This window comes from Dermochelys coriacea, chromosome 1, assembly GCF_009764565.3.
Source record: "Dermochelys coriacea isolate rDerCor1 chromosome 1, rDerCor1.pri.v4, whole genome shotgun sequence".
NCBI lineage: Eukaryota > Metazoa > Chordata > Testudines > Dermochelyidae > Dermochelys > Dermochelys coriacea.
This window is the reverse complement of record NC_050068.2, coordinates 231,481,881-231,499,755: the sequence shown is the minus strand read 5'-3', so window position 1 is coordinate 231,499,755 and position 17,875 is coordinate 231,481,881. Positions and strand designations below refer to the sequence as shown.

The 17,875-nt window shown below is 42.7% G+C and overlaps 1 protein-coding gene across 3 annotated transcripts in view; it reads right to left on the bottom strand.

The window, feature by feature from the left end:
* The window catches only part of ITPR2 (inositol 1,4,5-trisphosphate receptor type 2), a 358,661-nt gene that overhangs the window by 300,261 nt on the left and 40,525 nt on the right, over positions 1 to 17,875 (bottom strand). For all 3 annotated transcript variants that reach the window (XM_038389064.2, XM_038389070.2, XM_043516179.1), the window contains exon 2: positions 3,996 to 4,066. In XM_038389064.2, the coding sequence (XP_038244992.1) occupies positions 3,996 to 4,066 (71 nt within the window). The remainder of the gene's footprint in view (positions 1 to 3,995; positions 4,067 to 17,875) is intronic.

The following is a 17,875-nucleotide window of genomic DNA, read 5'->3' as shown; positions in this document are numbered from 1 at the left end:
TAAATTGAGGAAGGGAGGAGGAGGCAGCGAGAGACTTTTGAGGAGAAAAATGGTGGCAATGAAGGGACATGAGGGAAGGGGGAGAATTGAGGAGAAGGGTAATGGAGGAAACAATAGGGAGATTGAGGGCAAAAGGGAAACTGGGGGACAAAGTGGAAATGATGAAGGAGAAGAGGGCGAAGGGGAGATGAAGGAAAGAATAGGATGGAGGCAGAAAGGAGAGCGGGCAGGGCTGGATGGGAAAAGAAAAACAGAAGGGACTCTAGCGGAAGAAAGAGAACTGAAGGAAAACGTATTGTGAGAAAAAGAAATGAAACAAAACTGAATATATCAAAATAGGGTGGAAAAAGTCAGAAAAAACTTTGATTTACTCAAATGTTGCATTTATTTTAAATGCCACACGGGGGAGGGGATACAAACCAACAGAAAAAAATAAAAAGTCAATTGAAGTATTTATGCATGCAAACACTTTGGAGGACAGGATTAGGATTCAAAATAGCCTTTACAAATTAGAGAATTGGTCTGAAATCAGCAAGATGAACTGCAATGAAGACAAGTGCAAAGTACTACACATGGGAAGGAAAAATCAAATGCACAAATATAAAAGGGAGAAAAGCTGGCTCAGTGGTAGTACTGCTGAAAAGGGATTTGGAGGTTGTAGTAGATCACAAATTGAATGAGAGTCAACAACATGATGCAGTTGCAAAAAAAAGGCTAATACGTTTTGGGCTATATTAATAGGAGTGTCACAAGTGAGACACGTGAGGTAACGGTCCTATTCTACTTGGCACTGGTGAGGCCTCAGTTGGAGTATTGTGTCCAATTTTGGGCACCACACTTTATGAAACATGACTAAACAGGAGAGTGTCCAGAGGAGAGCAACAAAAATGACAAGGTTTAGAAAACCTGATCTATGAGGAAAGAGTAAAAAAAACTGGGCATGCTTAGTCTTGAGACACAAAGACTCAGGGAGGACCTTCAAGTACATTAAGGGCTGTTTATAAAGAGGACAGTGATCAATTGTTCTCCATGTCCACAGAAGGTAGGACAAGAAGGCTTAATCTGCAGAAAGGGAGATTTAGGCTAAATATTAGGAAAAACTTTCTAACTACAAGGTTAGTTAAAGTCTGGAATAGGCTTCCAAGGAAGGTTTCGGAATCCCCATCACTGGAGGTTTAAGAACAGGATGGACAAACACCTGTCAGGGATGCTCTGGGTTTCTTTGGTCCTGCCTCAGCAAAGGGGCTTGACTTGATGACTTCAAGGCCCCTTCCGGCCCTACATTTCTAAGCTTCATGATACCAGTGAAGGGCCTTGTGCTCCTCAGTGCTGCCAAATTTGTGCTGTATGTGTTTTTAATTGTGGTCTATTGTATATAGTAGTCTATTGGAGGCTAAAAGTATTTCTCAATGGAGATAACTACATGTTAAATTAACTGAAGTATGTTTGAGGTTGCAGTTTAAGACAGCTTGCACTTCTGCTGCCCACATTGTATCTGTTCTGTGGATAAACAGAGGACTTTTGGCTGGCAGTCCAGTACCTTTCATAACCACTTAGAGGCTAATCCTTTAAGGTGCTGAGCGCCTCCATTAAGGTGTTGAGACCCCTCAATACCCTTTCACTTCAATAGGAAATGAGAGCCCACAGCACCTTGCATAGTAGGTCATAATTCAACCACAAGATACTAAAAGCTCTTTTGAATAGACTACAGGAAACACCCGTGAGACCAAATTCTGCTCTCATTCATGCTGGTGTAAGCCTAGAGTAATTCCACTGACATCAGTGCAGTTACTTCAGTCACAGTAGTGTAAATCTGAGAGCAGAATTTGGCACATGGTATCTTTAAATAGCCCCAAAAGGAAAGGCAACCACAGCTTTGTTTAACTGAATACTACTCAATCCCAGGTGATCTGAAACAGAAATATAATGCAGCCACCACTCACCCTAAAAGAGAAAGTAAACATACATACAAAAATGAAACTGTATACTATTTTGGGACATGCTTTCAGCTCAGGCCTGCAGCTCAGTACTCAATTTTGAACTGTGCAAACGCTATAGGAGAGGTACTGTATGGCAGATAGAAAGAAAAAAAAAACCCAGTTATTTGAAAACTGAGCAAAATTGAGAAAGCATCACTGAAAAAAACCAACAATCATAGTCCTCCGTGATACCTTTTTCAGAGCCAGTTCTTGGAGAGTAAGAGCAATATTAGAAACTCTCTCACACTTCCTTGGCTCCTAAGAATCCATCCCTATTTCAGCCACCAGTGATAACAGTATAGCCGGTGCAGGTAGCAATACCGATAGTTAAAGTTGCCCGACACATCATGTTATTAGACCCTATTGTCAGTTGCTAATAGCTTTGCCAAATTTTAAACATTCAGGCTTAAGCTTTTCATACCTCGTGTCTGCCTAACGTTAATTTATTTATTTTAAGTTTCAGTTACAACAGTTCAGTCACTTCTGAGAATGAGATTAGAGAAAAAAAATACATGGTTGCACATGCTCAGCAGAGATTTAAGAGCTTGGTGGCTAAATTCTGTCTTCCCTGAGCAAAGATTCAGTTGTCACTGAGCATACTCAAGCCTCTCTCAGCTCCTTGTGCTGACCAGGCTCCACATGCACCATCCCTGCAGAGCGACTGAGCATGCTCCATCCTAGGGATGCAGGGGCTGACTCTGCATCTGTTAATGGAACAGAGAACAGGACACACACTCCCTGTGCTTTCAGTGCTTCCCCCTGCTGGGCCCAGGCAGCCGGGAAAAGGAAGCAGCAGCCTGACGAATGGGTGGGGGGAGGGGAACATAGCCAGAAGGGGTATGAGGAAGTAGCAGTGAGGGGCAGGAAAAGGGGATGGGTATAGAAGCTGGTGGGAGAGATTGGAGGAGGAAGAGGGGGCAGGGGAAGGTGGAAGGAGCCTGGTTGCAGGGATAGGAGGGGAGCAGGACAGAGTGGGGTTACCAGATATCCTGATATTATCAGAACCATCCCAATTATTGGAACCATCCTGATATTAGGGGTTGTGTCTTGTATAGGCAACCTAATACCCATCCCGATTTTTCACACTTGCTATCTGGTCACCCTAGGACAGAGACAGGCTGAGCATGGAGGGTGCAGGGGCATACGGGTGTATAAACTCCAGGTAGCACTCCCCTCTTTTAACAGCACCTACTACTGACTTCAAAGGATTCTGCATCAGGAAACACTGGGTTTACTTTGGTGCAGTTACATGGATGGCTGAAATCAAGGGTAACTTCAAGTGTGGACAAGACATTAAAAGGTTATTTCCCTCCCTCCACACAAAACTTAGAGCTACATTTAAAGTATTCATTTTTAAATAAAATTTTCTTAAAGGAACAGAAATGCATTTGGCCAATGCATCTTCCCTCCCCCCCCCCCCCCACACACACACATTATATTTGCATGAAAATTAAGCATAAGGGAAAAAAAACTCCCAAAATATTAGTTTAATCCATACGCATATGTTCAGAGAAGTAGAGAAAAGCAAGAAAGGTTATAGGTAGAGCTGGACAAAAAACAGCGGGAAATGTTTTTAAAAAAAACTTCACCTAAAAATTGTCTGTTTAAAAAAAAAAAGAAGAAGAAGAAGAAGAAGAAAAAATCAGCCATTTCTGGTAGTTATGAACTTCTTGTGCTTGCTTCCTATTTACAATAGGAGTCTTAATGGCACTTCAGAAGCATAAAGGGGTCTTAAAGTGACTAAGTGTTAGACTGCTGTAAATGGGCCTCAGTTTAAATGAAAATTAACCCTCTCTCCATATTAACAGTTCTTAATGTTCACCTTCTTATATTGTACATTAATTTTTTATTTATATTGCAACTTCAAAAGTCAGTGGCCCAGTCCTACAGCATTTGGAGATTTCCATTGTGTTGTAATGCAAATCTTTGCCCAAAAGTAGAATGTGGATCAGTTTCGTAAACTACAGATCCAGCTGTAGCCCATGTGTGAAATAAAAGCAACTCTCATTCACTTACCTCGGAACTTCTTAGGAGGGTTGGCAAGGTCACCTGCCTCTGGCTGAACCACACATCTGTCATCCACTAACCTAGAAAAACATACATGTTAAACATTATTTTCACTGTTGTCATATGTATGTTTGTGTAGACATATCCATGACACTTAAGGTAACAGGGTTCTCACATTTCCATTTCGAGTCAACAACATGAAAACAAAAATCACAACCTGTATTATGTCAGCACAAGGAAAGAACAAATATCTGTGCTCTCCTCTTGCATAGGAGGATTTTTTTTATAGCACTAATTCAAAGCAGCTATTTCAGATCCTGCTTCATTTAAATCTGGTTAAAGTCCCTTTCATTGCAATGTGCATGTTGATATTGTGTGCAAAAAACTCTTAGCTTTCATTTTCAGTGGTACATTAACCCTGAATAATAAACAATCTGCCTCTGGGCAGCTCTCAGATTCTCATAACCAAGCTCCAGAGGCCTGATCCAAAGCCCATTGAAGTCAATAGAAAGAGTCCCACTGACTTTAATGAGCTCTAGATTAGGCCTTGAAGAGGAAGGCTGAGGCACCGATGTTTGCAGCATGAAGAAAAGGATTTAAAGCACTACATTTAAAGTACAACTTGCTAACTTTGGCCTCAGTTCTGCAAGCAGCTCCATGCAAGCCAATCTCTACATCTACACAGCACCCCTTTAAATTCATCAACTGCAACGGGGCTCCTTGCTGATGCAGGAGTTCATCCAGGAGACTGTTTACATGACTGGGACATATGTTCTTTGGTGACTTGTTGCTGCCCAGTACTTCTTCCAAACGCTCCCAGGGGAAGCGATGATGAAACTTTCTTCCAATAAACTCATAGGATAGTGAAATGTTGGACAGGTTGTGGACAGCCCTGTACAAATATAAAAGTAACACTTCACAAATTTTGTATGATCTGCAGGCTGCACCTACTTGAACGCCAAATGACAACATACACTTGAGCAGGTCTGATAGTCCAACCACTAGAGGCAATGGGAGGGCACACATATACTCTCATTGTGATCATAGACTTTCTGAATGGAGATGCCATACAAAAGATTACACTATTTTACTCCTGGGGGAATTCTGTGCCACTGCACATGCACAGAATTAATGTCCTCTGCAGATTTCTTTGCCTCCCCACAGAAAAATGACTTTGAGGGGGAAGCAAAGGAAAGCCACAAGAGAGGTCATGCAACCCTCCCCAGCAGTATGTTTTAGGTGTCCAAGGCAGCCGGCAGAGAGGTAAATCACTGTGGGGCAGGGGGCGGGACTGGGGAAGACCTGGCTGGTGGGTCTTACCCTTCGCTGGGCTCAGCCGCTTAGTCCCAGCTGGGCTGGGGAGGACAGGACTTCCCCTTCCCGGCATCCGGGGCCAGGTCAAACCCCCACCGTGCTTCCTGCGCCCATCACTCCTCAGCTGCAGGGATCTCTGTACAGAGAACTGCTCCCCCCAGCCACCAGATCCTCCCACTGAGCCTTACCCCGCCCTGAAACCCAGAACATCCCCCCAACGAGCCCCACTTCCCCCTAAATCTGGACCACCCCAATGAGCCATTCACACCTAGATCCCCACCCTACTGAGCCCCAACCAGCTGCACCTGGATCTTGATCCCGCTGAGCCCCACTCCCCTAGTATCTGGACCCCCCCCCGCACTGAATTCCCCCCACCCAGACTACCCTACTAAGCCCCAATCACCTTCACCAGGACCCCCTGCAGAGTCCTAATACCGCTGCACGAGAACCCCCCAAAAGCCTCTGTGCATCCAGATCCCGCCTGCACCCAGACCCTGCACCAAACTACCCACACCCAGAATGCCCCACACAGAATCCTCTCAACACACACCTGGATCCCCCCCACACTAAGCCCCTCCACACTTGGACTGTGCCAGGCTGAGCCTGCCGGCCCACACCTGGTACACCTGACACGGAGGGACAGGCCCCAAGGTGTTTCTGGGGCAGGCTTGGTCCTTGTTCTGTGTCAGGGTTGGGTGCAGCCTCACTGCTGAATCTGTGTCCTGGGTGGGAGCTTCAGAATGATCTCCCACCTCCGTGCAGCCAGTGGCCTGTGCTGCCCAATGCCATGCTGGAGCCTCCACGTTTATTTGACAAATACAATTTGAAGAATTTTGCAGAATTTTAAAATATTGTGCACAGAATTTTTAATTTTTTGGCGCAGAATGCTCTCAGGAGTAACGATTTGTCCAAAATTAAGCAGATGTGAATGGTATCTATCAACTACCCAAACATATTGCCTTGTACATTATGGTGGGGACAGAACCCAGATCTGTGAAGATAAATTGAATGATTCTGTCACAGAAGCCACAAAACGGCATTTATCTTTATTAGCCAGGAGGCTTTTTTTTAAAAAATAGGAAAGACTTGTAAAATATAAAGTTAAAACTTCAAATTTTCAAAATAAACTGTCTTTTAAAATGCTATAATAATTCTGTGCTGTTCTGTAGCGTCTCTTCAGACCGGTCAGGCCGCTGGTGTGCTGAGATCACGGCCTATCATGTTGACCAATATTCTCTCTGGTATATTCTTTTCTTGCATCCCCCCATTGTCTCTTGCCTTGTATTTAAGATTGTAAGATCCTTGGGGCAAAGACTGTCTTTTGTTCTGTTTGTACAGCACCTACCACAACCGGGCTTTGGTCCAGGACTGGGGCTGCTAGGCTCTACAGTAATACAAAATAATAATAATAAACTGGGCATCTCAAAGCACTTTATAAACATCAGTGAACTGGAAGTCATAGCACCCCTATGAGGTGGCCAATTATTATCTTCCCTGTATCAATTAACCAGATCTTAGCTGAGTTGCCCAACACTACACAAACATGCTAGTGGCAGTACCAGAATTAGAACACAGAGATCCTGACTCTCAATTGACTTCTCTAACCATTAGACACTATTCCCTCTGAAGGTAGTAGTCAGAATAACCAATTTCTACAAGCACAAAAATTATTATATATGACACCTGCTCTGCATATAGGAAGCAGAGAATTATTTTGACTCATCTCCTAGACTGATTGATAGTGATACATAAATTGGAGCCGCCAAGACAATATAGTCTTAAATGCATATAACCTATTATTGAACCTGATCTAATAATGCTTTGGCAATTTGAATTAAAGGACTGCAGGATCAGGCTGATTACACTTAAGATTTCCTGATTTTGTCATCTTAATACCTTAGTTTTTTTATAATTTCCATTTTTCCCCTCTAAATAGAACAGTGTGAAATATAGGTCTGAATCTTTGGTCAAATAGACAACAAGAACACATTTTCATATGCTAATGCGAGTTCATATGTTTACTCAAAAAACAAAAGTGGTTGTCATGACATTTTGCAAGTGAAATAAGAGTTTAAAAAGGACTATAAGCCCATTTAATAGAAAAACCATTAACCTTAGTACTATTCTTTATAAACAAATTCAATTTGCCTTCAGGAAGTCTAGTGTAAGCTATCTGCCCCATTTAAAACAATTACACAGGAAAAATCATATTTAAGTAAACTCTGCCACCCTATCAGTAGTTGATAGCAGTTCTAGGATTTTTTCTGGGAGAAGGCATCAGACAAAGCAATATCTGTAGGTTTAGCAGAATTCATTTTTTTTTCCTTTCTTTCTAATTTCAATGAACAATATTTACTTTTATCTGAGAAACAGACTGACAGAGCCAGAAGGGTACCGAGAAGTCACCTACTACAAGACAGGCCAAACAAAGAAAGTAACAGAACGCCACTAGCCATCACCTACAGCCCCCAACTAAAACCTCTCCAGCGCATCATCAAGGATCTATAACCTATCCTGAAGGATAATACCTCACACTCACAGACCTTGGGAGACAGGCCAGTCCTTACTTACAGACAGCCCCCCAACCTGAAGCAAATACTCACCATCAACTACACACCACACAATAAAAACACCAACCCAGGAACCAATCCGTGCAACAAACCCTGTTGCCAACTCTGTCCAATATCTATTCAAAAGGGGCACCATCATAGGACCTAATCACATCAGCCACACCATCAAGGGCTCATTCACCTGCACATCTAGCAACGGGAATATGCCATCATGTGCCAGCAATGCCCCTCTGCCATGTACATTGGCCAAACCAGACTGACTGTATGCAAAAGAATAAATGGACACAAATCTGGTATCAGGAATCAGAACATTCAAAAACCAGTAGGAGATCACTCAACAACAGACCTAAAAAGCAGCAATTCAACAAAAAAAACAAACAAACTTCAAAAACAGGACTCCAACGAGAAGCTGCATAACTGAAATTAATTTGCAAAGTGGATATCATCAGATTAGGCCTGAATCGAGACTGGGAGTGGTTAGGTCATTACAAAACCTAAACTTAATTTCCCTAATACTAAATTTTTCCCTACTATTACTCACACCTTCTTGTCAACAATCTCTCAATATGCACATGCATTTCCCACCACCAGGCTGCTGGTGTGCCGATATCACAGCCTATCACATGGACCAATATTGTCTCATTGCTCCCTTGTACTCTCCTGTCCATCTCCACCTGTTGTCTCTTCTCTTATACTTCGATTATAAGCTCTTTGGGGCAGAAACTCTCTTGTTGTGTGTTTGTACAGCCTCTAGCACAATGGAGTCCTGGTCACTGACGATGGGTCTTAAGTACTATGGTAATACAAACAATACAACAAGCAGCAGCTCACTGGCATACGGAACCAGAGCAGGCCGCTCAGATTTACCTTCACTCCCAAAAGTAAAAGTAAAAAACAACTACAAAACAACAACTATGGAAATCAGCCGCTAATGTTCAATAAGCAATTTGACAGTAGAGCCTGAACTACACTTAAAAGTTTTCCTAGAATAGCTATGTTGGTTAGCAGTATGGGGGGTGGGGAGGAAGGGAGGACGGGGACACAAACCACACTGCAAACCAGTAAGGGCAGATGCCTGAGGGAGTGAAGTCTGGCTCCCAGTTCCCAGAAGCATCCAATACAGAGCTATGGGTATGTCAGACTCACGTTAGCAGGGCTTGAGCTAGCGTGGATGTTTCAGCACTAGCGGCGGCTCAGGCTAGCCAGCAGAGTTCAAGCCCGCCTTTCCCCTTCCCCCTGGATCTGAGCTTGGCTGACTAGCCCGAGTCTCTACCAGTGCTTCAACATCCACACTGCTATTTTTAGTGTGCTAGCTCAAGCCATGCTAGCACGAGTCTCAACCCAGGGAGACTCATTCCCAGGTACAATGCAGGAAGCCCCCACGAGTTTAGGGGCAGAATTTAAGGCCTCCTCTGCTGCAGAATATCTTCTGCTCTAGCACAGGACCATCACTAGGTTCCTCTGCTCATTGACAGATAAAAGGGGACAGGATCTTTATAATGTTTTATTCTATAAACATTTTACTATCTCTGCCCTTTGAATGGACTTGTAGGAGCCAACATCCAAATCCACCTATGGTTCAAATTTTGTGGGATTAAGTGAATTCAGAATAGAAGATCAGAAACATTAGAGTACAGTAGAACCTCAGAGTTACGAACTGACTGGTCAACCACACACCTCATTTGGAACTAGAAGTACGCAATCAGGTATAGAGACAAAAAAAATAAATATACACACACACAGTACAGTGTTAAATGTAAACTACTAAAAAAAGGGGGGGGCTAGGGGGAGTTTAAAAAATATTTGACACCGTAAGGAAACTGTTTCTGTTCTTGTCTCACTTAAATTAAGATGGTTAAAAGCAGCATTTTTCTTGTGCATAATAAAAAGTGTCAAAGCTGTATTAAGTCCATGTTCAGTTGCAAGCTTTTTAAAGAACCACCATCATGTTTTGTTCAGAGTTGTGAACAACCTCCATTTCCAAGGTGTTCATAACTCTGAGGTTCTGCTGTTTTTGTAAAAATGTTTAAAGAAGCTATTTCTAAATATTTTAGTCTCAAAACTAACCCAACATTTTCTCCATGGTTTTCAGAACTAGCACCATAAGTAGGGCATTTGGGGTATGATTTTCAAGGATGCTCGTCTAATTTGAAAGACTTCAACTGCAGCCTTAACTAGACAGAGAGACTTACCTTCTCCATTACAGAGCCACATCGTTACAGCAAAGTAACACACAGCTACGGGCTAGATCCTGCAGGGTGCCGACTACTTCCTATCAGATGCCCAGCAGCCATTTTTGATAGGAGTGGAGGGCACTTAGCAGTTCTCATGATCAAGACACTGAAGCATAATAAAAAGTAAACTTTAATTAATATTAGTCACTCTCTTTTGTATGTTCTGGGAAGACAAAGATAAAATACCATAAAGTTGTATTACAGTAATTAGTGACCACAATTGCCCCTAATGTAAATGGAGTTGCACCAAGGATTAATTAGCCCTCAAGCTACATACAAGATTTCTCAATTACGCATGCAATACTCTTGGTTCTGCAGCCCAATACCCAGTTTAATACAGTTTTAGTTTGACACTGTACTGCAAACAGGCAGGCTGGCTGCTCTCTTTCCATTCCAATATAATTCAAACTATTTTTAAGATCATGATTTCTCAAACAGAAATCTCTTTTAGATCTTCCAATCTAGGAAGCCCATTCCTTGGGAATGAAGCTTCTTGGGCACTAGCTATGCTAGACATTGCTGTAAGTGCCCCAACCTCCCCAAATCGGGAAAGGAGAGGACGGATAGCCCAGTGATAAAAGGTGCTAGCCTGAGACCGAGGTTCTAGCTCTGCTCTACCACAGACTTCCTGTATGATCTTGGGGGCAAGCCATTTAATCTCTCCCCATCTATAAAGGGAATATAGTTATATTAATACTTTTCTCCTACTCTGTGCCTGTCTTGGATACTTACATTGTAACCTCTTCAGGGCCCCATCTGTACAATGGAGACAGTAGTATTTCCCTACCTTGCAGAAGCATTGTGGGGATAAATACATTAAAGATTCTGAGGTACAAAGATGGTATGGTAATGGGGGGCCACGTAAGAGTACCTAAAAATGGATGGTACATCATCTGGGAAAGGAGAGTAAATCTCTAGATTCTTGGGGGGGAAAAAAAGGGGGGGGGGAGAAATACCTGGTGTGGAGGAGGAGCCATGTTCGCCTTTCTAATTCTGGTCCACACCTCCAGATTCTTAACAAAAGAGCCCTTCCCTTGTTTTTCTCTGATAGAACACTAAGGGTCCGACTCACCACTGTCCCATACCTTATGCAGACATTCAAACCCATGTAAAGTATGTGTAAAACATTAGCAAATGACAATAGTTGTGGTTTACACCCACTTTATGCTGGTCAACGTGCACAGGGTGCAGGCAATGGGGACTCAGACCCCAACTCCTTTAAAACAGATGGGAGTGTGATTGGACTCTTGTTAAGAGTGGAGTAAAGGGGGTGAATAGGAACAGGGACTCCACAGGAACCACCCCTACGTTTCCACCCTCACAACAACGGAGCTTCCTACATGTGGCGAGGTGGGCTTTCGCCATAAGCCTGGATTGGTGTTTGAGAGTATGAGAAATAAATTTGCATAACTGATATCTATCCCAAACCTCAGTGACTTTGATTATTGATTTGGACTGCCTAGAAGCCCCACCCCGATCAGGGCCTCACAAGTGCTATACAGACACATGGGGGGGGTAGCCCTTTGTCACGATGGGCTTAGGGTCTAAACAGACCAGAAAGAGATACAGGGTAGGAAAAAGGAAGTGTCATCACTCCCATTTTACAGATGGGACATTGAGGTATGGAAAGATTAAGTGACCTGCTCAAGGTGACACAGGAGTCTATAGCAGAGCTGGGAAATGAACCCACATCCGCTGAATCGCAGTCCAGCGCTTTAACCATTGACCACTTTCTCTCTTGCGCAACATCTTACAACACCGCACAAAACCTGGACTAAGTTCCAATTTGTCCATATAACATATGGAAATTTTTCTACATCTCAGTCCTAAAGAATGTTCATGTATCTTTTAAAAAAAAAGGTTCAGTAATCACTTGCTTATGATACACACACACACACACACACACACACACACACACACAGATTATGAAGGCACCAGTCATGCCTCCATAATCAAAATATATACTTCCCAAATTTACAGCACTTACTCAGAGTACAGAATCAATATTCATAGCCTACATTTCATAAATAAATAGATAAAAAGCATCTGTTGCTTTGTTACACCTAAAAGACTCTTAAACATACTAGGTCGCTGCATTTGGTTTTCAAACAAACAAAATGATTCATTTTCTGTGTGCTTGCAAAATAATTAATTTAAAATGCATGACGTTAATAATAGTCCTGACTGAACCAATACAATACAAGCACCTTTCAAGTTCAGAGCTTTTTAACTACTTCCAAAGACATGAGCTGATTTTTTTTTTAAATTTCGTTTGCAGTTTTGTTTTATAGTGCAAATAAAGAATTTAAAACCTGGCACGGGGAGAACTAGTTGCCTACATTATACAATATACTGAGCTAACTCTTTAAAATAAAGTTGTAAAGCAACTATTTTAACTATTCTATCAAGGAAGTTTTGGCAAGTTTAAAAAAAGCTTAATAGCTTTATTCTTTTGCTCACTGGCAACAGACAATACTGCATTGTACTGTATATTGTAATACAGTACATAACAGGTACAACATGATTCCATTTCAGTTTTGCACATGTTGGCTACTTATAGGAGACAATGGAATTTTCTGCTCGTTTATGGCATGATTTTTATTTGTGCACATTCTTTTTAAACATAATAAATACCCGTTTTATGTACAATGCCTATGAGTGAATGCTGTACACCCATTTTTTTAACTGGCGTCATTAAGTTATGTAGTAATACAGTGCAACCTAAAATATAGCATCAGAGCTCTGGAAGACAATACGACAGTTCTGACACTGGACCTTTACTTACACCCCCTGCATTCAGCCATTATGGAAAAAGATTCTGAAAGCAACAATATAATGGGGATCTTATCCTGGGACCCAATCCTGCTCCCACTGAAGTCAATGGAAGTTTTCCTATTTATTTCAGTGGGAAACTGTTTTGAGAATCTGGTCAATTCAGTACAATTGGCCACTATTGCATTGCTGTACGCCATGCTACCGTGTACTATACCAGGCTACACAAAAATGGAAACCTTTGAAAATAATGATCTATATGCCTAGAAGATACAACATACTCCTCATTGTCCATAAAGCAAAAGTCTCCAGGAAATTTCCTCTTCCGTTTCCAATGGTTCCCCATTCGTTGGCTTTGGGGGAGGAGGGGGTGTTAATTTTTAGGAACATAGGAATTGTCATATTGAATCAGAGCCCTCATCTATCTCATCTAACATTGTCTCGACAGTGGTAGGACCCAATGCCTCAGATGAAGATTCAAGAAGCCTGCAGTAGGTAGTTATGGAATAACCTGCCCACAGGGAAAGTTTCTTCGTAATCCCCATTAGCGAGTTTTTGGCTTATGCCCTGAAGAATATCCCTTCCAGACATTTGTTTAAATCCTACCTAATGTAACTGTGGATGTTCTCATTATCCATCTCTGGCCATGTCTACACTGGAAGCACTTTGTTGGTACAGGAATATTGGTATACCATACTGGCAAAGTACTTCTACTGTGAACACAGCTTATACTGGCAAAACTCCACTCGGACCTTATGCCTGCACAGCTACACTGGTCAGAGCCCACATCCCTTCACAGCCTGGACTGACACTGCTGTGCCAGCAGAAAAATGCAATATAGATATGGCTCATATGTCAAATCCTATCTTGTATTCTACTAAATTCTCAACCTCAACGATGTTTCATGGCAATTAATCCCACAGGTTAATTGCACACCGTGTGAAAAAGTATTTCCTTTTATCAGTTTTACATTTGCTGCTTTTCAAGTTCATTCAATGTCCTGCCATTTTTGTACTACAAGAACAGAAGTGCTCCATCTACCGTAATATCATTCATTATTTCAAACACCTTTATTATAAACCTCCTTATTCTCCTAACAAACAGTCCCAATCTTCTCCTCCACCCCCAAGGACCTCCTTCTCCCCTGGAATTCTGACAAGTCTAGAGTGAAATCCCATCTCTCTATTGGGGGACACGTCACGAGGGGGCAGCGGGAGGATTTCAGCAGGGATATGTGAAGGGAGGAATTTTGTTTCAAGAGGTGGGGTCGGAAGCAGGAGTATGGGTATGGGAATAATAAGGTGAGGGAATACACATATGGAGCAGCAAGAGTGAGAAGGTGTACGTGAGAGGGGCAAGAATGAGTGGTGGGGGGAGCTGGAATGGGAATAAGAACAGGAATGGTTAATGATGAGAGGGGCAGGTTGGTTGGGGGTAAGGAACATGTGCTGGGGAAGTGGTAGTTCTTTCATGAACTACCAAAATGCACAGGGCCAGTTACGACCTGAAGGCACATCCTTAACTTACTTTAAAGGGACTTATGGATGATATGAAAGGGCCAAGAAATTTTATTGTAGCCATGTAGTTAATTAAAACTAATACTGAAACACACTCACACACACACACACAAAATATATTCTGGAAGCCATAAGGGACTTAGAGTTCCATACAACATAGGACATGAAAAAAAGGTTCTATGCCAAAAAAAGAAGATGAGGATGATGGATTTCATGAATTGTAGAGACTTTTCATAAGCTCTTTGGATATCTCATAGGCCAAATTCATCTCTGATGTTACACATAGAAGAATTTTACCTCAAGTCTTTGTTTTTTAACAATATAAGATTCAGCAAAGATTAACAGGTTTCAGAGTAGCAGCCGTGTTAGTCTGTATTCTCAAAAAAGAAAAAGGAGGACTTGTGGCACCTTAGAGACTAAAATTTATTTGAGCATAAGCTTTCGTGAACTACAGCTCACTTCATCGGATCCGATTACTTAATTCTACCTTATTTTGTGTAAGTTCAACAAAATAAGCAACAGAAATAATATCTGACTATTAAAATCATCAGGAACATGCACAGAGGGCAGGCTTGATACCTTTACTTACTCTGAGTATTAAGTCTTGCTCCTCAAAGAGCTTTAGACAAACCAACAGACAGTCTCCTCCTCACTCAGTTGCTCAGCTTTCACTCTCTTAGCCCTTAAGATTATGGTTTCCACTCACTTTCCAATGAGCATAAGCCTTGTCAGCACAGGAAAGGGGGACATTGTTGGCTATACCTGTCAGCAACAGGTGCAGCTGGACAGTTTAACTACAAGCATAGCCAAGGACAAAACCATGTTCAAGACATGTCTCCAAGACAACCTGCCCTCAACCCCTTCTCACACGTGAAGAACCTGCCCTCAAACTTTCCCTGCCATAGAAGGCCTCTTTTGCTCCATCCCTACCCCCATCACCGTCCACCCCAACACACGGAACACCTAACAACCACCACGCCATCACACAGGGAACCTGTTACTAGAGCTGGGTGAAAGTTTTTGATCAAAAAACTTTTAGAGGCAAAACATGGGTATTCAGGTCAACCAAAACATTTTGTGAAGTCATGTTGATTCTGGAAAATTGTTTTGCTTAAAAAAAAAAAAAACAAGTCATCAAAACGTTTCATTTTGAAATGTTCAACTCAAAACAAACACTGACTTTTTGATGTGAAACCACTTTTTGTTTTTAAGTTGCCTTGAGTTTTATTTTTTAATTTTTTTTTTTTGTAAAGGGGTGTCATGGTTAAGTCATGAGCAGCCAGGCTGAGTAGTCAGAGCCAGAGTCCACAGTCATGAGATGAGAGTCAACTGGGTCAGGATACCGGGAGGCAAGAAGTAAGAGAAACTGGAGATTAGAACCATGCATCAAGAAACAGAGTCAGGCTGGGTCAGGATACCAGATGGTCTGAGGCAGGAGCCAAATTCAGGGTGGCTCCTATTGAAGGCCCGAACCAGGGTGGAATCATGAATGTTTTCAGTTGGGTCCCAAGGTCCTCTAGGCCATAGCCTTCCCAATCAAACCAGGCACCATAATTTGCCCTGCTTTATCTTAGAGTCAAAGACTTTGTGAACAATGTATTCCTCCTGATCCTGTACTCACACTGGTAAGAGTGGTGACTGGGCAGGTTGATTTGTTGCTGAAACCAGTATGGGCTAGGAGGGTCTGTCCATGCAGATGTGTTCTGTAGGAAGCCATACCTTTTGTCCTGTGAAAGAGGTGAGATCCTTTCGTCTACCCTTGTCTGCGTGCTTTCTGTAGTGTTCCCTCACCTTTTCCAAGGTGTCCTTTCATCTCCTCTTGGATGTGATCGATGTGTTGTACTAGGTAAAGGACAGATGGGTTGGGGGAGGATGCGACTAACTGTGTGTGAAATTGGGGGTGGTACCCATAGTTGATAAAGGGGCTGGGGCCTATGGATGCATGGTCTGTGTTATGGCACTAAAATTCAGCATAGGGTCACAGTGAAGACCAGTCATCCTGGTGATGGTTGATATAGCATCATAAGTATTGTTAGAAGATCTGGTTGATTCTTTCCATTTGGCCAATCAGCTGAGGATAGTAGGTAGGGGATAGGACTACTAATAAACATAGGGTCTTGTGCCAGAAGCAGGCAGTAAACTGGGGGCCCCCAGGCAAAGGTGATGTAATCTGGGAGGCCAGGAAGATGGACTATATTGTTTAACCAGAGCCAGGTAGTTTCCCCCACAAGGGTAAATCCATACACAGAATGAAATGAGCCTAGAAAAAGCAATTTACCACTGTCTGGATAGTCATGAAGCCACCAGATCCTGGTAATTCCCCCAAAAAGTCCAAGGAAATAGCCCCTCCAGGGCTGAAATAGAGAGTGTGTCCAAAAGTTGGAGGAGACAGAAGGTTTCTGGAGTGGGAGGCACGTACCTGGCAGGAAGCTACCAAGGTCTCTATTGTGGGGCACACTCGGGGCCACCAGAAGAAACAGGACATTAAGCGTCAGGTTTTACATCACCCTAAGTGTCTTGCCGGGGGGAGGCATGGTACAGTTGAAGAACTGCCACTCTGGCTGGTCTGGGGGGGGGGGGGGGGGGGGGAAACACAGTTGCAATGTTCTTTAGGAACATGCTCCTTCCTGGTTTTCATGTGGTTCTCTGTTGTTAATGGCCAATTCATTGGGTGGAATTCTGGAGACAGAAGCAGAACAGATGAGTATGAGCAGGTCCTGGCAGCAAGTCACACTGAGGAAATTATGCGACTTGAGAATGTGGGCTGGCGCCATATCTTTGGAAATGTCCTCATTGCGATTTCTTGTTCCAGGGCAGATGGTCAAGATAAGGCTGATCGAAGAGAAAAAACAGGGCCCCACTGGAGCGGTCACTGGTTTAGGGCCTTGGTCTTGTGCAGGTACTCCAGGTTTTTATGACTGGTAAACACTTGAACTGGATGACAGGCCCCTTCCAAGTAGCGTCACCAGCCTTTGAAGGTAGTCTTTCTTATCAGAAGCTCCTCGTCTAAGATCTCATACGTTTGCTCAGCAGGGGTAAGCTTCCCCGAGTAGTAGGCATTGGAGTGAAGTGTTTGCTTGGGTCCATGCCTTTGGGATAGGACTGCCACAATCGCCATATTGGAGGAGTCAGCTTCCACAATGAAAATTTGCGTCATGTCTGGGTGGGCCATACTGAGTGATGGTGAAGGCAAGCTTCAACTCCTCAAATGCATGCTGGGCCTTGGGCAATCAATGGAACTGGGCTTTTTATCAAAGTAGGGCCGTGAGAGCCTCTGGTTGTTTTACTGAAGGCTTATTTTGAATTTTTCAAAAGTTTGTAAAGCCTAAAAATCTTTGTAGGTTTTAAGGCTGCCAAACCACCTTAATTTTGCCCTGTCATCATACCAAGCAATAACCATTCCAAATTAAATTCAACTGATTTTTAAAAATATTTTCTTCCCTCTCCCCTAGTGTCACTCTAGGACAGAATTAAATTATATT